The sequence below is a fragment of the Arvicanthis niloticus genome, chromosome 19, assembly GCF_011762505.2.
Source record: "Arvicanthis niloticus isolate mArvNil1 chromosome 19, mArvNil1.pat.X, whole genome shotgun sequence".
Taxonomy (NCBI): Eukaryota; Metazoa; Chordata; class Mammalia; order Rodentia; family Muridae; genus Arvicanthis; species Arvicanthis niloticus.
In genome coordinates, this window is record NC_047676.1 from 29,476,310 (window position 1) to 29,501,512 (window position 25,203).

The 25,203-nt window shown below is 38.8% G+C and overlaps 1 protein-coding gene across 1 annotated transcript in view; it reads left to right on the forward strand.

Annotated features, from left to right (window-relative positions):
* Positions 1–25,203, forward strand: part of Wdr70 (WD repeat domain 70) — a 221,653-nt gene that overhangs the window by 132,583 nt on the left and 63,867 nt on the right. The window contains exon 10 of the mRNA XM_034523560.2: positions 1,075–1,249. Within this exon, the coding sequence (XP_034379451.1) occupies positions 1,075–1,249 (175 nt within the window). The remainder of the gene's footprint in view (positions 1–1,074; positions 1,250–25,203) is intronic.

The following is a 25,203-nucleotide window of genomic DNA, read 5'->3' on the forward strand; positions in this document are numbered from 1 at the left end:
TCTCATTATTCTCACTGTCTTTACTCAGTTCTAGTAGAAGTAACATTTATATATATATTTTATCTCCATTGTCATATATGTTTTGTATGTTAGTGATTATGTTGCCTGTTAGTGATTGTGGTGGGATTTATGAACGGCATCTTTAACTTTTCAGAATCTCTCTTCCATTCTTCTTTGGCAACCTCTGTACTATTGCTGTTGTATGTTTTATAAGCCTCATAATATATTATTTTAATTTTGCTTTATAGCCATATGATTGTTTAAAAGAGATTTAAATAGTTTTTAAAATGTCCTTTATATATGCCTTCAGTTTTTCTTTGTGTAGGTTTGGACTTCTATTTGTTTTTTAATTTAACTTTTAAGGATTTTCTTTAACATATCTTGTATCACATGTTACATAGCAATCAATTCTCTCAGGGTTATCTATTTGAAAAGGCCTTGATTTTAGGTTGCTTTTTAACTATATTTTTATTGGCTGTAAACTATTAGGTTTTCTTCTCCCTGGACTTGAGCATGCCCTTTGTGTCTTGGTGCATAGTTTCTACCACGAAGTTTCGAGCTCATCTTTGGTTTTCTGTATCTCATGGTTTTTAATCTCCCCCATGGCAGCATTCCTTTCTCTGTATGGGTAGTCTGCCATGCCCCTGCCCCAGGCCTGGGCTCTGTCTCTCCTCATCTCCCAGAGGCATGAGGTTTTGCCTGGACCCTGGAGTGGAACGGAAGGTTTTTTGTTTGCTTGCTTTTTATTTTTGTTTTTGCTTTATTTGCTTATTTAGTGCATTTTCTAGTATCTACTATAGAGGAGTTCACTGATACTTGTAAATAATTTATAAATTAATGTGCATTAAATAGGAGGCTTACGCCTAGTAGCCTCTTTATCAAGATATGCACAAGAGCTTGGAGTCCATTGCTTTGTAGGGCATTGACTGTAAGTAATTCTATACTTTTTTCTATGAATATTAATAAATAAGACTTTCTTATGTGTATAAAAAGTCCTTAAAAGACAAACTAGTATTTATGGGCCTGATTCATCAGGCTATTGTTAATAAATGATATTGTTTCCTTTCTTTTTAGGACTGTGAGGCTCTGGGAAGTTGAAAATCCAAAGAAGCAAAAAAGTGTTTTTAAACCACGGACAATGCAGGGTAAAAAGGTCATTCCCACTACGTGCACGTACAGTAGAGATGGGAGCCTTGTGGCCGCTGCCTGCCAGAACGGAAGCATACAGATCTGGGATCGAAACTTGACAGTAAGTCAAAGTGCTTTTTGTTTTGTTGTTTGAGATAGGATTTTTCTTTGTAACTCTGGGTGTCCTACTGTGCTGGAATTCACTCTGTAGACTTGGCTGGCCTTGAACTCACAGCAATTGGTCTGCTTCTGTCTCTGGAGTACTAGAATTAAAGGCATGTATCACCCTGTCCAGATTAAAAGTTTAATGCCTTTTAAATCTTTCTGCAAAGGGTGGACAGCTGAAGCATAATGACGAGCATCATGGTGAGACACTGTGGGCTTCAGTTGTGATCTTAGAGGGACTTACACTGCAGTATTAGTTTATCCAGCACTGGGGCTTTCAAATAAACAGTGTCTCGGCCAATATTGCAGCTCTGTATTTTTTTAGAATATAATTTTAAAGTAAATTTATTCTTCTGATAAAAAATTTAAAAAGCATTCTACAGCTTATTATATGAAATCTCAGTTTGACTTTGAAAAGAAAAGTTTACAAATAATATGAAATAGTACTGAACAGAGAACTAGAAAACATATTTCAAAGGATATAAGAAAATTATGAGAAATCTAGAATTATATCAGTTCTTTTGTGATAATTTCTATAATAATTGTAATTCATTTTGTTTTAATATTCTTTCCTATACGCTCAAGTTTTCTTCCTATAGTTATAGTTCATTATTTGAATAAGTTTTGGACCTGGAAGTATCATATAGTCCCCAGAAATAATAAAGGTGAAAGCCCGTGACTCACTGTGTGGGTCTCATTCTGGGGGTTACCAAAAAGCTTTAAAGAGGCCTTTGTGTTAGGTGTAGGTGGAAAAAGAAAAGATTTGATAGGTAAGAGTTGAGGCTGCCAGTGTTACAGTTGTATACAAATGTTTTGAAATCTTTTTAGATTTTATTTACTTATTTGCTTGTTTGGTGTGTTGTAGGGTTTGTGCACGTGTGTATGTGTGTACATGTGTGCTCCCACTATGGGTCCCAGCAATCAAATTCAAGTATTTAGACTTGTAGGCAAGTGTTCTTTACCCACTGTGCATCTTACCAGTTCTTTCCAATGTTATAATACAGTTTGTATTTGTTATTCAAATAAAAGGTTCTTGTTAAATTGTTAATTAATATCTATTGAATATGTATAATAAGCCAGACAATATTCTAGGTTTTTTGAATATTAATTAAAAATTTCTGCCTATGTTATTTGTATTACTATGAAGAGACTCCATGATTATGGTAACTCTTATAAAGGAAAACATGTAATTGGGGTTGGTTTACAATCGAGAAGTTTAGTTCATTATCATCATGGTGAGGTATAGGTGGATATGGGACTGGAGAAGCTGAGAGTTTTACATCTGGATCCTAGGCAGCAAGAAGAGCAAATGACACTGGACCTGGCTTGAGTATCTGAAAGCCTCAAAGCCCACCCCTAGTGACACACTTCCTCCAAACAACGCCACACCTCCAGTAATGCTGCTTCCTATAGTCTATGAAGACCATTTTTACTCAGATCATCCCTGCCCATGTGGAGTTTACATTTGAGGTTTTTAAAAACTGTACATTATAGGAAGCTGGAGAGAGGGTTCAGCAGTGTAGAGCAAGCACTGGCTGTTCTTCAGGAGACCCATGTTCAATTCTCAGTATCCACGTGGCTCACTGCTGCCTGTAACTCTAGTTTCAGGGAATCTAGTGCCCTCTTCTGGCCTTGGAGGGCATCAGACACATGGCACAGGAACATGCAGGCAAAACATCCATGTACATAAAATATATATAAAACAAAAATAAACTGTTCATCTTTGTTCCACAAACATTTATATTTTAAAACATTTACATTTTGAACAGGACCCTAGGGGACATATTTGTCTTTGGGGGGAATTGAGACAGTTCTGTTGAAATAAGGTAGAAAGTAATGGTGGGAGGGAACTTCATGCTGATAATGCTGGAACTATCTTCGGCATTTTCTGTTTGTCAGATCTTTTTATTTCTGTTTTCATCTCCATTGTAAACTCCATAAAGCTTCATAACAGCACAGAGATTTTAAAATGCCTTTGAATTGTAAACTGAATTTTAACCAAGCAGTAAATCTTTTAGTAACTGGCTTTCATCGTCTCTGGGTACTGCTAACTTAAACATAGAAATTCTAAAACACGTGATTTTCTTCTGCAGCTTTAGTAGTAGTGGTTTCAGAGTTCTGTATACACATATGCCTTGCTCTTAGGACCTGTATTTGTTACTTTTTTTTTTTTTTTAGTTGAGTGTAGACTTTGAAGCTCAGTCTTGCATATCTTGAAGTAATGGCAGTGTGTTATTTTCAGTTTTGTTGAAAACAAGGTGTGAGTACCAGTTTCCTCAGCCCCCTGCTAAGGGCTCGTGGTCCAAGGACTGCTTATTCCAGTCTTCAATTCTCTTCTGCTGGGGCGTGTGACATGGGAACATATAGTTTACTATGCTAAGTCTTAATTGTTATGTTTTACTCATTTTTATATTAGTATATTATTGTGAACTAAAAACAAATTAAATTAGAAGAAAATCTTACTATCAGGTAATACTACTTGATTTAAAACAGATTTTAAAATAATTCTGAACTATTATTTCAAAAGTATAAATGAAAACATTAACGGAAACACCACACTTAAGGAAGAAAACCTACTAGCAGCAATTTTTTTTACGTGGGGCCAAAGGCAGTGTGAGGGTACCTGTTTTGTGATGAGTAAGTAAAGCTTCCTTGTTGTCACAGTTAATCCTGGGCTCTCATTTAATCAACTTCAACACATATGGAACAAAGCCCTTCGTTACAAGTGATGTAACTCCATTAGTGATGAACCTGTGTTCTGAGGATCTGCCCTTACTGGAGAACTGTGTAGCCAGTGTGCTATCAGCCCCGCAGTTCAGCAGGAGTGGGAGACAAATAGGCAGCGGGAGTAATGTGATAAGAAACACATACTTTGCATGCATGAAGATCTCATAATTAAATGTGTTATTATTTATAACTAATATATGTTAAAATTTAAAATAATTATATAATAAGGCATACATAAAATTTAATTTTAATTCTCAAAGAACTTGTTTTCTTACTGTGTTTGCTACTTATGAAATGTTCACTTGAGGAACATTTTAATTGATAAAACTCTTAAGAGCCTGGTGCACCACTGAGAATAAGACAAAAGAAATTTAAATGAGAATAATCTGTGGGGTGCTCTCTGAGCAGGTGTTATCCTGCTTAAACCTCAGAATTGGTGAAGGCAGAGACCACAGGACAATCTTGTGGCCTCTAGAGAGGTGTTCATGTTGGATAAGATTTAAGATTGAGATGACAGTGTAAGAATACTGACATTTACCAGACTGAGCAGAACAAAGCCACCGAGCATGCAAAATCATACTGAGAGCCTTTTTTGAGATCTCAAAACAGTGTTAAATAATCACTTTTAGAGGCTCCAGCAAACTAATTGAGAGGGTGTTTACTACAGAGAAGAGTAAAATAAAGTCAATAGTATTTTGTGTATGATGTGGCACTTGGGTCTGGGTGCTTTCAAGTCACTTCTGGACTTATAAGTACCATCTGCTGCCTCATATAAAATAGTTTTCAAGTTTTAACATTTTAAATAGTGTTTTCTGTTAAATTTTCAGAAAGCACCTTTTAAAAGTTACCAACATTCATGGTAAAGATGTTGGGCTTCATTATGGAATTTTCATACATATTCACTATGCTCATGGTCACTGCCCTCTTTTCAGATAGAACCTGTTTTTTTTTTGGGGGGGAAGATAAGTAAATCTAAGTTTTGTATGAGAGAAAATGGGTAGTATATGTCTCTGTGAGTCTAGCTGTTTTGTGTAACCTGATCTTCAGTTTTGTAACTCACCTTATGGGATCCTTTTTCTCACTTCTGGTACCAAATTCAACCTGCTACCTTCTTCCTGTAATGTACTGTAACTTTTCCTGCAGTGTGTGTTATCAGGGAGAGGAGTGTTTACGTATGTGCGGAGGCCAGAAGTCAGCCTTGGGTGTTGTTCCTCTAGGGCTACCAACTTTTATTTTTGAAACAGGGTCTGTCTTTGGGACTGGGGTTCTCCCTTAGGATAGGTTTGCTGAGCAGGGAGTCCTCCCCTTGCCTCCCCTTGGCTCTCCCTCCAGCACTGTTATTATAGGCTCATACCACTGCTCCTCACTTTCTGTATGGGTGCAGGGCCTCGAGGTGGTCAGGCTCTCGTGCTTGTATGGCAAGCATCAGGTGAACTAAAACAGGATTTTCTCTGTGCCATTTTTATTGTGTTTGGATATTCCTCTGAAGCCACCATAGCTCCAGAAAACAAGAACATCCTTTTGTTTGTAAGGGTTTCTTTGTGTGTGTGTGTGTGTGTGTGTGTGTGTGTGTGTAATAATTGACTATGAGGAAAAGAAAACACATGAGTGAGATGAATGAGTGTTTTTTATTTCTGTGTTTAAGACAAGGTTTCCCTGAGTAGTCCTAGCTGTCCTGGAACGCAGTTCATATACCAGGCTGGCCTTGAACTCAGGAGGTCCATGCTGCCCAAGGGCTGGGATTGAAAGTCTGTGCACCTCCATCCACCTTCTTCACCCTTCTAATAGCCCAATGCTGCAACCCAAAGTTCTTTCAAATGGTTGGTTAACATGTTAGTATTAAAGATTTTCTTTCAAATGCAGTCTTAACATTAATATTAAAGATTTTGGAAATTTGTGGTATTTTCCCATATTATATTGTATGCTTATTCCCAGTTTTACTTTGTGATAAATCTGTCACCTGCTGCACATTTTTCAAGAGTCATTTAACTTTGACTTGGAAAATATTTTTTCGTAGTTATTAATCATTACTACTACTATCTACAAATGTGAGAATGTGCGAGGAATTCATTAAAAACTTATCTTTGAGATTGTATCAACCAAAAGTAATTGCTTTGGGTTTGTTTTTAAAATTTCAGTGGCAAACCACTTTGTGTCAACCTCAGACATAATGTATGGAGGACCTTTTGATATTTAATTACTGTATCGTCTATGAATGCAACTTTGTCATTTTGATAGTGGTAGTGGCACAAAGATTCATCAGTTACACAGGACCCCTGGAGGCTAAGGCCCACTTATAGCCCAATCTCATGTCCCAGGCTGTCTGCCAGGTGCTTTTCCCACCTTTCCACACAAACTGATCTGTTAACAGTAATCACAACCTTTACCCCCTTAGAGAGGCAAGTACAAGCAAGTAAAGGGAAGAATTTTATAGTAACTTATGGGGGAGAGTAATATTTTTCAATAATTATTGAATACCAAATTATTTGGAAAATGGTTCTGGTATCTTACTTTTTGGGGAAAATGGTCTACCTCTCAAAAATACAAAAGATTAAGGTTAGAAACTGAAATGTAGATGTTTGTCTCCTTGTTAAGCCTCGTACTGTGGGTCTGGAAAGTTAGGAAGAGACACAGCTAAAGCAGATTGCATGGCTCTTTATCATATCTGTAAATGTCCTCCAAGACATACAGGCAAAGTATGGATTAATTTGTTACTAGCCCTTACTGTGTTCCTAACCTAAATATCCTGAGATCAAACTCTAGCATCCTTCAGAAACTCTTTAGATTAACATCTAAATGGGAACTAGGAGGAAAGCCAGTAGTTACTAAGATGCTGCTGTGTGTACACACCCTGTCTAGGTGCTTTGAATACATGATCAGTTACAAACATCATAACCTATCATACTTCAATTCTAATTTGTCAAATACTGAATAAAAGTTACAAATATTTTTATAAGGTTTTAGAGAGATCCCATATTCCAGGTAAATCTTTACTTACATGGTCCTGCCGTTCCTTCTCTTCAGGTGTTGTTGATTATCATTTCAGCTTTATGGAGATATTTTCATCACTTTATATGTGACATTTCACTTAGTCCTTATAGCTACCCTAAGATATGAATGCTAGTATTGCAAGGAAACTTAGACACAAAGAGAATGGTTGCCTACCCAATCTCACAGTTAGTAAGTAGCATCACTAAAGCCAGTCCTAGACAGTCTGGTTCATGAGCATTGTGGTAATTTGAATTAGAAATATTCCCCAAAGACTCTGGTGATTGAATACTTTGTTCCTGGTTAGTGGAGCTGTTGGTGGAACCTTTGGAAGGTGAGCCTGGCTGGAGGAAATAATGTTATCTGGTTCAGGCTTTGAGAGTTTATAGACCCACCCCTCTTCCTACTTGCTCCCGCTGATTCCTGCTTGGGATTAAGGATGTTAGCTCTCAGTTTTGCCTGCTGTTTTATTTCCATTCTTCTTCATTATGATGGACTCTGACCCCCTGGAGCCATGAACTGAAATAAATGTCCTTAAGTTATTTTTGGTTAGGGTGTTTTTATCACAGCAACTCATGGGAGTGTACACCACTTCTGTATACCTTCCTTTTTTCTTTTCTTTCTTTTGGAGACAGAATTTCAAAATATCTCCCAAGCTGGCCTTGAACTTGCTTTGTAGACCAGACTTGCACAGAAGATGCTCCTGACAGTGTCTATTACTTTTTTTCCTCTTCTTCAACATGGTGTGTGAGTGTTTACATATGTGTGTAAGTGTGTGGGCACATGTGCATGGAGGCTGGAGGTGGCTGTTGGGTGTCATCCTTGATCACTCTCCATCTTATTTCCTGATGCAGGGGTTTCTTGCTGACCCCAGAACTTGCTGACCTGGCTAGTTTAGCTAGCCAGCTTGCCCTGGGGATGTCCTCCCTACACTTTCCAAGTGCTGAGATTATAGATAGGCTGCCATGCCTGCTCAGCTTTTGTGTGTAGGTGCTGAAGATCTGATTGCTGGTCTTTATGCTTGTGTAGCCAGAATTTTATCCACTGAGGCATCTTCCCACTCATGACTGTTTTTTAATGGTCTTTAAGCTAAGAATTGTTTCCATATTTTCAAATTATTGTATTGTTTTATGGTTGCTTCAACAAATTACCACCAATTTATTTTTTTAAAAGAACAAAAAGATATTTTCCTACAGTTCTGTAGTTTAGACTTCACATTGTGCTAAAATATAGTGTTGGCAGGGATAAAGGCTAAAGGCTTCAACGGAGAATCCATTCGCTTTCAGTATCTACATATTCCTTGCCTTATTCCCTCTTTGTCTTAAAGGCCAGCAAGAATGGGTAGATTTCTTCTCACACTATGACAGACTTTTCTACTTCCTTCAGCCACTTTTAAAAGTTCTTATGATGGCATTGTAGTGACATGTATTATTCAGTATAATCTCTTTAATTTAAGATCAGCTGATTAAGAACATTAGTTTAGTCTGAAACTTTCATTCTCCATTGTCATCCCAGTGAGCTAACATACTCACAGATTCTAGGAAGTAGTCTGTAGAGATCTTCTAAGGTATCATTCTATCTATTAAAATTATTTTTTAAATGATTTATTTATTTATATTTTATATGTATGTTGAGTGTCTACATGTGTGCCTAGGCTGGAAGAGGACATTGAATCTGAAGCTACAGGCAGTCACGAGGCACATGATGAGCATGCTGGGCACTGACTTTAGAGCCTCATAAAGAGAAGCAAGTGCTCTTAACCATTGGGCCATCTCCTGCATGTGTATGTGTTTGTGTTTGTATGTGTGTGTGTACTTTTTTGTCTCTGCTTGTATGATTCTACTTTGTATTCTTACTGTTCTTAGCTACCTTCCCTGTCTTGTTTCTCACTGGTCTCCATTATTAATATAAAAGGAGGTCATCTTTTCAGTCTCCAAGGAGATGAACATTTTGCCTCCGGTCATCATCACTTTAGTGACTGCTGATGGAATTGGTCTTTCTTGTTGTGTCCTAAGCATTTGTGGTGACAGATGTGAGTTCAGCTCCTTGCGGAATGACTTCCGCAGGATGATAGTCTAGAACATAGGCTCAGTGTCCCAAGCACAGCTTCTCAGCTCTTTTAGGACTCAGGCTTTCTGCTTTCTTTGACTTTAGTATTTTTCTTTATTCCGTCTTGGTGCTTTAGCATATTCTCTGCCTCCTACATTTAGTGACTGCTTACAAAGTTGCCGTCAATGCCTCTGACTGCCTCCACAGTTTTTCTTGTTGCCTGCGTTCTACTTTTGGCTGGGGTTGGTTGACAGTTAGACCTTCCCCTTTTCTTTGCTATGCCTGGCCCCAGACCTAGTCATGTCAAGAGTGACGATCACTGCTCAGTGCTAATCACTTGCCTAATGAGGTCACATTTCGTCAGGTGGAATCTATGGCCCTTCGGCGTCTGCTTTTGTTTATACTTGGATTATCTTCCATGACTTATCTGTAAGTAGTTTGTTTTTTTTTTTTTCTTGTTTGTTTTTGTTTTTTCAAGACATGTTCTCACTCTGTAGACCAGGCTGGCCTTGAACTCAGAGAAGTCTGCCTGCCTCTGCCTCTTGAGTACTAGGACTAAAGGCATGCACCAACATGCCCACCTGGCTGTATTATTCTCTTTTTCTTTGTGAGTAATGCTGACAGTTGCTGACTAGACACCTTTTTCTATGCTGACTGTTCAGTTCTCATATCTTGTTTCTGAAAGGACCCCCATTTCTGATGGGAAACTCATCCACTGAACAACCCTAAGTCAGACTTGTACCTTCCAAAATGGTCTTGAGAGTCAGGTGCTTTATTGTGGACCAGAAAAGTACATACAGAGGTGTCTGAATCCCAAAACACTCTAGTAAACTACTGGGTTCATGTTAAAAAAACCCAACCAACCAACTAACCAACCAACCAGCCAACCAGCCAACCAAAGCATCCAGTTTAAGATGTCATCCTTTTAGTGAGTGAGAAGTGCTTTGGTATACCTTAGCCCTTGGTGATGGGGAACTTACTTAAACTGCAGATGTACCCAGTTGGTGAGATGACATTGGCTCAAGGTATCAGATAGGGAAGGAATGATTCAAACAATGAGGCGCTGCAGTGATATGGTTGGTGTCTGCCTTCCTCTTCTGCTTACCTTCCTCGGGCTAAGCAAGCTCCAGGCTAGTTGCCACTTTGTTGAGACTTCCTGTTCCATGGGGTCTTTGCAGTTGTTATCCCTGCTGCTACTAGGCCTTTGTACCAGTTATTGCCTGTGATATTGGTTTATCCTGGCTTCTAGAATACCATTTCAAGTAATTCTAATATCCTGTACCTAAAATATAGATTAAGAATGGATCTAGACAAATACAGAGGCAGGTGCTTGCAGCCAACCATTGGACTGAGCTTGGAGTCCCTGATGGAGGAATTAGAGAAAGGACTAAAGGAGCTGAGGGGGTTTGCAGCCCAATGAGGGGAGCAACAGTGTCAGCTGGCCAGACCCCTCAGAACTCCCGGGGACTGGACCATCAACCAAAAAATACACATGGAGGGACCCATGGCTCCAGCTGCATATGTGGCAGAGGATGGCCTTGTTGGACATAAGTGGCAGGAGTGGCTCTTGGTCCTGAGGGGGTTCCATGCCCCAGTGTAGGGGAATGCCAGGGCAGGAAGGCTGGAGTGGGTGGGTGGGTGGGTGATGGAGAGGCAGGGGGAAGGGGAATAGTATAGGGGGCTCTGGAGGGGAGACCTGGAAAGGGGATACCATTTGAAATGTAAATAAAAAATATCCAATAACAACAACAATAACAACAACAAAAAGAATAGATCTAGAGTCAAACTGCCTGCGAGAGTTGTGCCTGTAGTCTCCCCTGCCCCCATCTGGTTTGCCTTGTTTAGTTTCCTCATAACAACCATTACTGTGTAACTGTTTCATTTACCCATTTATTTGTTCTACAGTTTTATTTGTGTGCATGTGTTTATGGGAATATCTTATTTAGGGTTTCTATTGTGATGAAACACCGTGACCCAAACAACTTTGGTAGGAAAAGGTTTATTTGGCTTATTCTTCCCACATTAGTGTTCATCGTTGAAGGAAGTCAGGATAGGAACTTAAGCAAGGCAGAAACCTGGAGGCAGAAACTGATGTAGGAGCCATGGAGGAGTGCTGCTTACTGGCTTGCTCTCTTAGGGTCCAAGAATTGCTGAAGAATGATACCCCAGACTCAAATAGTATGCATAAACAAACAGCATTTATTCGGCTGAATTTCCTACATGTAGGGGTCTCCCCATTTGGGAATGGGAACCCTTGGTGGATCCGCAGGCCCAGCTTTTATTGTCACTTAGGGGATTCCAGGGAGGCTTATGTGCTTTTTTACCTTGATTGGTTAGCTCTGTCTCTAGAGTCTGATGGATTCTTCAATTGCTTAGGCTCTGGAGACTTCCCAGGGGGTTGCTCACTCATTCTAGCTGTATATTCTTACTTCAGGCCAGATGACAAGGTGTGTTCTGATTGGCTGCCCATGGCTGCCTGAACACGGGTTCCTGGATCTGAGGTTTCACCTCTGGGAAACAGAAACTTGCCCAGACTGTCAAATTGTAGCCTGTCATTGAGTCAGCCTGTCTCTAGCTAACTCAGTTTTGCTTTTTTATGGAACCCCACCAGCCCAGGATGGCATCACAATGAGCTGGGTCCTCTCCAATCAGTCACTAGTTAGGGATATGACTTAGGGGCATGCCAATTGCCCAGTCTTAAGGAGACATGGTCTCAACTGAGGTTCAATGTTCTCAGATGACTTTATTTTGTGTTGACATAAAACTATCCAGCACAGACAACTTGCAGAAGTTGGCTTTCTTCTCTCACCATGTAGGGTCTAGTGTTCAAACTAGGTCTTCAGGGTTGGTGGAATGAAGCTTTCCCCACTGAGTATCTCATGGGGCCCTGCTTATTTATTGTTTAATGGCTTAGACATTTTGTCTTCCACTAAGCTTCATAAGCTCAGGAGATTCGTGCCTTAACTGATGCTTTTTTATGTCTTAGAAGACAATTTATTGAGAAGATAAACAAGGGAATAGAAAATATCAGAGCACCATGGGTTTTGTGTGCAGTTGATTTGATTCTCAGTTGCTTTATTGGTCTTCTTAAATTGCTTAATCAAACTTCATTATTATCACATGAGTGTGCTATAGGTTGATTCAGCCTTTAGTGTGTATGGTGATGCTTATTTGCACTAACGGTATTTTCAACCTGTTGTCTTTCAAAACATATGGCATTCATAAGAGATAATATTTATTAAACATTAACTTTGTGCAACGTATGTTCCAAGTGTTTAATTCACTCACATGCTCATGCACGTATATGTGTATTCATTTAATCCTTGTAGGATAATACTCTGAAGTAAGTGCTATTGTTAGCTTATGTTTTAGATAAGAATATTCAAATACAGAAGCTAAAAATATAATGACTTGCCCAGGATTACCCAGACCGTAAGTTGTAGAGCCAGAAACTGTGACCCGAGGAAATCACTTTATGGCCCCAAAATAAATAATTCTGTGGAAATGTGCTGAAAATAACTGATTCAAAAGAATGATGAGATTGGTTTGTCATGATTTATTGACTTGAATTCAGACAAAGTGAGTTATTTAGACAGGATGAAATCTCTTCTCCCCTGCTTGCCCCTGGTTTCTTGAGACAGGATCTTGCTGTGTAGCCAAAGCTAACCTTGAGCTATGGGCAAAGGGTGGCTTTGAACTCACATTACTCCCCTGCTTCATATTCCTGAGTGTTAGAATTGTAGGAACATGTCACCATGCTTGTATCTAAATTAAATATCTCACTCTTTAGCCCAGGCTGGCTTTGAATTCTCATCTACATAATGTGTGATCATAATTAGAGACAGTCATTTCCTAGCCCTGTCCTCAGTTTCCGTAGACTATCTATCCAAAGCATGGCTCATGATCTCCTCTGGAAACCCATCGCCAGCTTTGCTCTGTTCAATGGCTATCACAGAAAGTTGATTTTGGCTAATTTTTTTTCTGATTGTAAAACTAGCCCATATTTATTTGAACAAATATTCATCAAAAATGGAAGAGTTTCTGAGGAACATGAACAGCTCTAAGCACCTCATGAAGAGATAGGAATTCTATATCATTTTGTATAGTCATACAAGGTGGATGTGCCTTGTGTTTCTGTGCTCTGGGGTTTTAGGGCGTATAGTTGTCTGTGTAATTAGTCATCTTCTTCCTTGCTTATGGTTTAAATAGATTGGAAGTAAGACTCACTATTCAAGCATGATGGATGAAAATCAGAACCTACCATTACTAGAGACAGAGTAGAGGAAAAGGCAGAAATTCCTGTACAGGATCCAAAGGGGTCTTAGCCAGGGCTGCTGAAGGGAGACAGGGCAGGGACAGAAAATTACTCCCATGGGGCAACTTGTATCTAAGAAGGGAAAAGAGGGCTGCCAAGGCCTATCCAGTATTCTTCCCACATTCACAAACTTGTTTTTCTCTTAGAGTCAAACTGCTAAACTAGCTTCATTCTAAAGGAGGGGTGAATAGGGGAGTGGGCAGAAGGCTGAGGTGAGATATTCTTCTAAGGGTTATAGTGGTGGATTTGAAGAGAAGAATAACACTGTCAGGCTCACATGTCTAAATGAATGATTCTAGTCGCTCTGAGTGGAGAGTTGTTATAAAGAGAAGTTGGAGCAGGGAGACTGGGAGCGATTTCAGCTGCCTCAGCAGTTTAATGAATGAAAATGGTGGTATTCTGATACTTGGATTGAATTTTTGAGGTTAAAGTTGACACATGAATATTAAAGATCAATCACATTAAAATGCTTTTGTTGTTGTTGCTTGAGATAGGTTTCATATCTCAGGCTAGCCTAGAAGAAGCTGTATAATCCAGTCTGTCCTGTAACATTTTTCTTCCAAGGGCTACAGTGAGTTAGTGTACACCATGACTCTCAGCTGTAAATTATGCCTTACAAAATAAAATAGAGGTCTTAATTTGGAAAATGATTATGTAAATCATACTTTATTGTTCTCTGTCATATTACTTAATGTTTTAATTGTAAATAGACTCGAGGAGCTGAGATTTTGGATTGCACCAAATGGAGAACACTTGCTTTGATTTTGTGTTTCTTAGCTAATTTTGAACAATTTTTATTTTGATTATTATTTCAATATGGAATAATACATACTAAAACTAACCAACTGAATGAATAAATAAAAATATCTTGGTATTTCTTAAGGCACAAGTAAAGTCCTTTGTAGATGTCCAGGTAAGGCTGTTGATGTTCTCTACCTAACACAACTGGACTCTGCTGATGGCTTTAGTGTCTAGAAGGCCTATATAAGGGACGCCTCTGTCTAGTACAGATATTTCCTGAGGCGTGTTCCTCAGCTGCAGGACATCTCTGATTTATTTTGTAAGCTGACAAGGCCAAACATTACTGTTTTAAGCATTATAAACAAAACAGTAAATGTTAAATGTTCATTTAATAGAGGCACTAGTAGGGCTTTTATATACAGAAGCAGAGCCTGAGGCAAACCTGTGAAGGGGTTCTCTGGTCTGTGCACGTTGGTTTTAAGCGACTCTTTGATTTGTTGCCACAGGAGTGATGCAGCCGCTGGTAAGCTAGCTCTCAGTGCTCAGTGATCTGGGAGTCTCTCGGTTTCACCTTGTTGTATTTTCTTTCTGCTGATTACTCAAGACTTAGTAAGTGAGCACATTTCTTGCAACTTCTCAGAAACTCTGTCTGTTAGAGTCAAATTAAAGGTTTAACAAGACTGTTAAATCTCAGTGCTTCAAAATGCCTTAACTGTTTACCAGTTGTCTTTTGTTGTTGTTTGTTTTGGGACAGGGTTTTTCTCTCTAACCTTGACTGTCCTGGAACTTTTTCTGTGGACCAGGCTGCCCTTGAACTCACAGGCATCCACCTTTCTAAAACTCCCAAGTGCTGGACTGAAGGTATTTGGCACCACTCCCAGCTCAGGTCTCTTTATAGATAGCTGTCGCTTTACTGTGACTACCAGTGTTGCATGGGGAAGAGCATTGCTGTGCATAGAGCTAGTAGTTAAAGATCCAGCATAGATTGACTAGAGAGAGCGCAGTGCTCTATAAAGCTGTACATTTTACATTTATATTACGACCAAATACAGACGTGTCTTTGCATAAGCACAGATATATCACATTGAGAAAAACTGAAGCTGTGGAGTGTGGAGCTCAGGACTAGAGTGCTAGCAACCTCAGGGCCCTGGGTTCAGTTCAGTCTCCAAGAAAACAAATATAAGCATTCTTTTAAAAAAAATTACTGGGCTGGAGAGATGGCTCAGCAGTTAAGCATACTGACTGCTCTTCCAGAGGACCTAGGTTCAAATTCCAGCACCACATCATAGCTTACAACTGCCTATATCTCCAAGATCTGACACCCATACACAGACATACGTGCAGGCAAAACATCAATGCATATAAATAAATATATGTTTATTATATATTACATATAAATATGATATATAAATATATAATAAAATATTAAAATGAAAATAAAAATTTATTTAATAATACATTATAAAAAATATACCTATCATTGAGGCTCAGTGGGTAAAGAAGCTTGCTACCAGCCTGATGACATGAGTTCAAAACCCACTGTTGTCCTCTGACCTCCCAACATGCATTGTGTGGTATGAACATGTGTATGTGAACGCATACACAAATAAATAAACAAAAACAAAAAAGAAATTTACCATAACCTTTTAAAATTCTGTAATATGTGGTATATTACAGTATTTGTCTTCCACACTTTTCTTTTTCTTAAAGGGCTTGATTATGACCTATTACATTGATTTTTTTTAATGACCCATAGAGTTAGAATCATAGTTTGAAAAGCACATCTGTAGCATGCCCCAAGTATATAATTTTTCTAGCAGCCTTATAAGATAGGAATGGCTTATATTAATGTTTTCACAATGCAGCTGAATATCCTTAGAAAAGAAGAAGCTATATAGAATAATTGGACATACACATGGAAGGGAATAGACCATCATGAATATAAAGACATTTGTCCACTGCAAGAGAGAAAGGGGAGTGCAGGGATTTAGACTGTGAGGTAGGTGAAGACAAAATGTAGTTATCTACCTAGGAATTTTTGCCTAAGCCCAGAGAGAGTTGTGCTGTTCCATCAGGAGTCACCCACTTCGTAAGATGTGCTAGGTAATAGTGTCCTGAAATGCTCCTCCTTTATCTCACAGAATCCTTTCCATCAGCTTTACACAGTTCATCTTAGAAAGCTCATCTGTCTCCTCCTCTTCTCCTCTTCTTCTCCATACTCCTTAGCTCCTCCTACATATCACCCTTCCTGTTAAAATAAAACTTTTCTCTCAAAATACAGTTAGAGCATAACTATACCAATTATGTCAGTAAGGTGCAAGATAGACCTAATACCCAGTCCATCATTTTGTTGACTAAGCAGAACCTCTGTCATCTCTCCTAAATAAAATGTTCACATGTCTCCACCAGTCAAAGATAGTTGATATATCTAGGTTGGGTATTAGGTTACACTTCTGATTGATATTGCGCATTACCAAACTTATAAAGCCTTTGGTTAACATTAAAAAAATTGTATAAAAGCAAAAAGAAGAAGGGGGCATGGGATAGGGGTTTTCTAGGGAGGGGAAATGGGGAAAGGGGATGGCATCTGAAATGTAAATAAAATATCCAATACAAAAATAAATTAAAAAAAAAGAAAAGAAGTCTCACCTGTACCATTGCACCTCAGTTTCTCAAAGGAAGTCAATGTCCCAAAGGTCACTTGTTTATGTGCTGCAGCTATCATTCCTACTGGATTATTTATACACCACCTTTTGTTTACTTTAGTCTTAAAATGAATTTATTAAAAATTGTAAGTACTTAAAAATTAAGGTGACATTTACTTACCATAAAATTAGCCACTTACAATGCACAACTCTGGTATTTAGAACATTAATAGTGTTGTGCAGCCATTGGCTCTCTCTCTGTTTTATCAAGCCATAAAGCATCCCATCATTATCAAGGACTTACTCTCTACCTCCCTTATTTCTAAAGAAAACCTAGTAATACTATCACAAATAGAAAATAGAACATAAGTGTTCTTAAAATGTACTAAAAACAAAGCAATTACAAATACCAACTGGACATAGTTGGCAGCCAAGGCCTGAATCAGAGTTTTCTACTAAGGGGTAATTAGCATATTAATATGTATATGAAGACATCAGTAATTCCCGTTAGTTTTTACAATTAACAGATGCTTATAAAAAGGGGAATGTTAGAAGATATCATGAAGTATGAAGAGCATAGCAGTGAGACATGCTGCTGTGCACTTACACTTGTAGCACTCCAGAGACGGAAACAGGATCAGATCAAAGCTAACCTCAGCTACATAGGGAGTTCAGAGCCAGCCTGGGTTACATGAGACCCCATCTTAACATCCCTTCATCCAAATAAAAAGAGAAATTAGCACTGAATGAAGACTTTCTGGTTTGTTTATTTAGATTAGTTAAGGGGAATCTTACAAACAAGTTTCTCATCGTAAAATTAATTTGTATTTAATGCCTTTTCCATCTAAATATATCATAGTTCGACTCACCCTTTCTTTCACTGGTTATTAAAGGGGTTGCCGATTGTCCCAAGAGTCTTGTATAACTGAACCTTTGAAGTCTGACAACATCTTTTAGTACAGTGATTGCCATTTTCCTTGTTATCCTTGAACATGGTAACAGTCAACCAGAGGTACTACTCTTAAATAATATAAAGCTTTGTGGTAAAGATCAAATTATACAATTTAAGACTTAACATCAATAATTGATTGACAAGTGTCTTGCATTCATAAAGTTTACTGGCTTAAATTGTTTGGAATCTATAGTGTTTTTGTAGAAAGAAATTGACATGTAGCTATTATTATGAACACTCTGGACTAACCCAACATAGCTCATCTTTATGCCTTCCAAAAGTGGCTTTAATATATATATATATATATATCTCCCTCAGTTTATTATATGAAATCATTGACCTTTATGTGTACCTAGTAATAAGGATCAAATAAGATAATATTCGTTACAGAGCATAGGCCAATGCCTGGTACTAAAGTTGAAGGTCAATAAATATCCATTTGTTTATTCAATACATATTCATAATCTTATTTGTATGTTATTGGAATTCAGCAAGATGAGTTGTCCCCCTCCAAGATTAATTGTGGGTGGGCTGTAGAGATATCTCAGAAGTTAAGAGCACTTGCTATGCTTGGAGAGAATTGAGTTTGGTTCCCAGCATCCATAAGGTGACGTATTATGACTGTTCACAATTTTAGTTCTAGAGGATTCAGCACCCTCTTCTAACAGTGCACATAGATACATGCAGGCAAAACATTCATGTACATAAAAATTAAAAATAAATAACTTTTTAAAGGAGTTAGCTTTGTCTGAATGTAGCATACAGAGCTTGACTGGGGAACTCTGTCCTTCCCAGCACAGCTCACCTCAGCATCAGTAACAACCACAGCACCAGCAATAGCAATACTAGAAATAGGAATGATAATTATATAGCAGTTACCACCGTCATCCACTCTGTCACAGGAATTACTCGGAATGCTTTCAATATACTTGGTTGTTATACAGCTCCATGAATTTAGAATTCTCATGTCTAACAGAATTTGAGTAGATCTCAGATTCTCCCCGGAAGTCTGGTCCTGTGTGTTCAGAGCAATCTCAGGGGTCTCTCAGGAGTGCATGCCAGCCTTCTGATCGACTGTTGATGTCTGGGAAAGACTTGAAGATTCTCTACCAGAGGTTGTTTAAAAGTAAAATATACAAAAAAAAAAAAAAAAAAAAAAGTAAACTATACTATCAGGGTTGATTTGCCTGAAAGAAGGTCTGGGTTACATAGGAAAATCCTCCTTCTTATTGGTTGGCCCCCAGAGAATGAGCAAAGCTGAGTGAGAGGAAAGAGAAGCAGGAGAGACAGCAGAGGGAGCACAGTCAGGGTGTGGCTGTGAAATGAAGGAGAGCTGAAGAAGAAGAGGTCAGTCTGCTCTCAAGCACTCAGGCCAGGAGCCTCAGAGGCCTTCCCTCAAATACCACTTAAATTAAAAGTACTTCTAAATTCTATATATATTTCCCTTCAGAAAAGTAAGTGACATGTCCGTATACATTGAAGGCACTAATTCATCCTGTACTATATTTATGTATTATATTTTATCACTGAGATAGTGAATCAAGATTATAAAAATGGCATAAAATTAAAATATTTTGCTACGTTTAAGTGGCCATAACTTAAATTGAATTGTCATTGACTAGATCTAGTAGCCAGATGACATTTTGGTATTTTTATTTTTAAACCTAGGAAGGTTTGCCTATAAAACCATTTAGTAGCAGAACAAAGCTTTCCAACTTGTGAGTTAAAACATATGGAGATACTAAATATACTTGGATGGGGCATAAATGTTTTCCCACACATAAATTGTGTTCAACAAGGGACGGATGTCTTAGCTCACTGAACTTCTAGTTTGCAGTTATAGCAAAAATAAAAAAGAAGAAGAAGAAGCCACAGCAAAATTTGTTATGTTTATGTTGTTAAAAATTAAAAAAAAATACTGCATACACATGAGCATTTTATTTGTATGTATGTCTGTGCATCCTGTGCATTGCAGTGCCCTCGGAGGCCAGAAGAGCGTGTCAGATCCATTGGCTGTGAGCAGCCATGTGGGTGCTAAGAATCAAACTCCACTGTGGTAAAAGCAGCCAAAGCACTTAACACCACTGCGCTATCTGTTTAGCTACGATAACCATATTTTTGTGTATATTAATAAGTTATAAATAATTTTATTTCACAAAATATAAGCCAAACATGATCCATTGTATTCTTAAAGCTACGGTCTTAAAAAGTGCACTTCTTATACCAGGCAGACAGCCCCTGACTTAGATGGTTCAGTCTGGAACTCTCTGACGCTCCCACCATGTCAGTACGATAGACATTCAGTAGAAGCTGTGCTCACAGGCTTAGGGGCAGAAGAGTGGTCTCTTCATGAGTTGGCAGCATGACACTCTCCCTTGATATGGGCATTAGAGAGCTCAGTCCTCCATCAGCAATCGATCACTAGGAGAAGCACCCTGTGCTGTGCACTGCAGTGTACTGTTAAGTTGTGGTTTGGGGTAGGCTAGGTACGTGAACTGCACTTTTGGATTAAGAGTGTGTTTGTGTGTGTGAATGAGTATAGTGTGCATGTGCCTTTAAGCATGTGCGTTTAGGCTTCAGAAACATAAAGGAGTCATTAGCAAATGTCCTAAGGACTCAAAGAAAATTATGATAGATTGGCTGAAGCCAATGCCTTTGAAGTAGAATACATCTAGGTTTCTATGTGTAAAAATTTTGCTGGTTGTATGACAGTAAACAAGTGTTTAACAGCTTTGTTTTTGTTGTTTTTTTGAAGCAGGGTCTTCTGTAGCCCTGGCTATATAAACTCACTGTGTAGCTAAAGTGGTTTCCTGCCACATCTGCTGGGATTAAGGTGCTTGCTACCACACCAGGCCTCACTCCTTTTGAATACTTAGTTTTTCACATCTGTAAACTGAGACTAACAACAGTAGTTGTCGGAATAGACAACATGATAATGTAAAATGCTCATGTGTACTTCTGTATGCCAAGGATATTCATGTACATTTGCAGTGAAATGCTCTACTCTGAACCATACCTTATCCTTCTTTGTATATTGACACAGGGAATTTGAAGTAGTTGAGTTTGAGAAAAAGTGACCTTATTATACCCATACCATGCTAATCAGGAGGCAGGGGTATACTTTGTACTTGAAACACAACGATTTTTTTCACCATGTTCACAATCAGAGAACTGTTGAATGGATGCCTTGGAGTTTATATCCTACAACAGGATGCTGGCATCATAGTCAAGTAAAGGGTAGAGCCATTGGAGGAATTGGACAACAGACTTAACCAGAGTGAACATAAGAACCATGAACATGAAGGAGTGAGACTTAAGCCATGCAGAGCAGAGTCCCTGGTCCTTAAACAAGGCAGGAACACATTCAAGAGTAATTTTTAAACTCTTTACTGGCAGTCCCTGTGAGAACGTGGCTTCCCTCTAACAGACTGCTAACTTACCACAGTGAAACTTTGAGGGGGGTTAGATGAGTCTTCAGAGATGGATAACAGTTTATATCCACTAGGAGAGCATTGTTTGTAATACAGTGTTTAGACCCGAGTCTTAATACATGATCAGGATTTTGAAATAAAGGGCTATTTCTCTGGGTTTCCATCACATTAGGAATCTGTCTCCAGTGGGCAGTCAGGGTTAGGATCTCAGACCTCAGCACACTGACTGCTACATAAGGAACAGCATTAGCAATTGGTTGTTGGTTTTTGTTTATTGTTTCTTCTGAATTTTAATCTCCTCATCCTGGAGACACCAATAAATAGCCTTGTTGTGTTCATTGGGCTTTTAAAAATACATGCGTGGTGGTGGTGGTGGAGAAATGGCTCAGTGGTTAAGAGGCTGCTCTTCCAGAGGACCCAGGTTTAATTCCCGTCTCCCACTTTGAAGCTCACAACTGTCTGTATCTTGACTTTTAGAGGATCCAACACCCTCACACAGACATACATGTAGACAAAACATCAACTAACATGGAGGAAAAGAAGATCCGGGCGGTGGTGGCGCACACCTTTAGTCCCAGCTCTTGGGAGGCTGAGGCAGACAGATCTCTGAGTTTGAGGCCAGCCTGGTCTACAGAGTGAGTTCCAGGAAAGCCAAGTCGACACAGAGAAACTCTAAAGTTCTTTGTGAGGGTTCCGACCTCCTGGCTTCCCCCATCCACCTTAGTGTGTCTTTTGTATCCTCGTTCGAGTCATGTTTAGGCCGCCATGTTGATAAAACTTAGTGTGTGTGGCTTCTGACATTCCTAGGAGACACAGTCTCACAGCAAAGTCCCTGATCCTCTGGCTCTTACTCTCTTTCTGTTCCCTCTTCCTCAACAATCCCTGAACTTTACATGCAGATGCTGTATTATATATGTATCCACTGGGACTGGTGCCACAATTTTGATCAGTTGTGGGGTTTTGTGATGTTTTGGATTTGTGGCAAAGAGAAGTCCATCAATAGGGGTGAGAACTACACTTATCTGTGGGTACAAGGATCAAATGTTTAGGACAGGTGCAAATCCATATACCAGTTACACACTGCCCCTCTCCCTCCCCCTTCCTCTCCCTCCCTCTCCCTCTCCCAAGAATGAATGTAACCAAGGAAATGAAAGACCTTTACAATCAAACTTGTTTTTATTGCCAGTGCCCTTTGGAACATACAGTGAATATTCCTGTACTGTCACTGTACTTTCTTGATAATTCTGTAGATTCTTACTCTTTCTATCTTCTAGATAATTCTGTAGATGTCTTACTCTTTCTGATGTGTCCACTAAGCCCTGGTACATAGACCATATTGTATGGTTTTTTTTTTTTTCCTTTGAGAGAATGATGGAGTTAAAAATAATCACAGTAATAATTTTAAAAGGCCATGGTGACATTTAGATCTAAGGACTGTCCCTTTAGGCTAAAATGTCTTGAGAGTAGCTCACACTTTGGTTTCAACTCTGAGCAGATTCTTGCCCTCTGTGTCAGCTTACCTTTTGATCTTAAAGCAGTGCTTATTCTTGACTTCAGTAAGCTGTAAATTGTCCCTTCAAATTTAAAAAAAAAAAAAGTGTAGGAAATGACAAACAAGCAAATGTACCACTTGCATTGCCTGAAAAGCAATTGAACCTTTTCTTCAGTGATCCCAGCTAGAAATATAAGATAGTTATAAAGCACAAAAGTTGATGTTCACTGGAAGAAAATTGAGATATAGGTAATATCCTTAAGATTCTCTTTAGGATGACTTTTCCTGGATCAGAGGACTGTAGAGTCCAAAGATGTAGGTACATACTTAACACGGACTACTTTACCAAGCCAGCATAACTGTTTATGCATCTGCTTCCCGGGATTGCATTCACGACAAGCACACTGCTGTTTATTTCTGGAATGAGTTTTGCTCTCAGCACTTCTACTATTATCACTGCTACTGACCTTTGAAAATGTGACTTCAGCCTTTATTCATTGTGTACTTTCTTATATTTAGAATTTCTCTCTCATACCATTCTAGCCTATTCAGTCTAGTTCTAAGTATGTAGAAGCATTCTCTGCTAGTACTTCTAATAACTAAGTACTTCTTGCATATTGATTATGGGTATCTTACAACAAGTATTTATTTCAAGAGCAACTTTCTGGTTTGTTTGTCTGTTTGTTTTGAAGATTAACTGGCTTGCTCTTGTAGGGTCTTGTAAGAGAACCACAGCTTCTGTGTGTTCATTGGAGGGGCTCCCGAGGACTGGCGAACTATCTGAAGAGCGATTGAGTAGTTGAGGGCTGCAAGGAGAGATGGAGTCTGTTTTCTTTAGACGTGCGGCCACTGGAGTTTCCCCAGGCCTCAGGGATGACTCCACATCCATGTGCATATGGGCAGCACCGTTTGTATTCAGTGGGTTAAAATAAATGAAGACAGGAAATTGGGAGAGACGTGATGGTGGATGTTGGGGGGATTGAGGTGGAACCATGAGGGTTTCCCTTGGATATGGTCAAGATACACTGTATACGTGTATGAAATTTTAAAGGAATGAATAAAAATTTAAAGGATAGCTACATTAATATTGCCAGGTTCTATTAGTTACATTATTTAGTAACTTCTATTTTAGAAATCACAATTTAGCTTAGTGATATTTATTTATTTATTTATGTCATAAGGAAATAGTTTTGGGGAATTGAACTCAGGGCCTCACACATGAGAGGCAAGTACAGTTACCACTAAGGAAAACACCCAGCTAATTTCTAATTTTCTTTCAAAATTTGTTGCTGTTATCAGTGTGCATGTGTGAGTGTGGGTATGCATCATGCATTACGAGGTCAGAGGACAACTTGTGCGAGTTGGTTACATGATCTGTATTTTGAACTTAGGTCATCAGTTTTATGTGTAATGTGCTTTTTTTTCTTTTTTCTTTTTTTCCTACCTAGTCACCTCCCCTACTGTACTTCTTTTAATTCTTTGTCCATTTATGTGGGGCATGTTTAAAAATATTCTGTAATTTGTTATCTTATTATGAATAGTGTTGGGACATGACCCAACTGAACATTTCAGAAGGATATCGTGTTCACCAGTCTGCACACTCTAGCCCATCCTCTGGGGTATGAATGTGTATGTGTATGTGTGTGTGTGTGTGTGGGGGAATAGACTGAATTCTTTATCTATAGTCTGAGGCTTGGAGTGGGGCTCCACTGTCTTGAATATGTTAAATCTAATGTTAAAATAATTTAAATAAGCATGCAAAGCATTTTACTTACAAATTAGAGGGCAGATTACTTCAGGATGTGCAGTGAGCACTGAAGGAATGGACAACACGCCTGTTTTGTCAGCGCTGTAGCTCCAGCCTCAAGCCCTTCCGTGCTTTCCTGAAAAATCATCATACCATTGCTTTCAGCATGACCAGTTTCCTCCCGTTTCTATGCCTAAGTTTCTTCTGTTTCCCTCCCCCTTTAGGAAGCAGCCACTCCACCATAAAGAATGATGCCATCACTTAAAACCTACTGGAATTAATCCCATGTTGACTTAAACTACAAAATAAAAATTTTGCATTTTAAAATAAAAATTTCCGGGGGGGGGGGGCGCTAGAGCTAGCTGTTCTGTGGTGGCAGTCTCTTAGCAGCTGAACTGTGAGAAGTGTCTATAAAATAAAACTCCAACATACCCATTTTGGTCATGTGGAGTCAGTGGACAGCACATGTTCACAGTCCTAGGCCTGTGTACCAGATAGCCAATCAATGAAAACAACACAACGGAATACCTCCTACTTCTTGTAGTTTGTTATTCATGGGATTTTGAGTCATGACTAGAATAAATATGCTTTTTTTATTAAAGGAAAAAGTAATGAGATCTTGTTTCATTTATAAAAACAAGAATTTGAAACAATACTTTGTTACTGTCGTCGTCGTAGTCGTCATCATTGTCATCATCATCATCATCTTTTTTTTAGTGAGATGACGCTTGGGAGCCAGACTCAGTTTTTAGACATTTATTGCTTTTAAATTTAATTGATTCTATTAAACTTTTGTTGTGGGGCATTAGGGCCAGCAAAATGG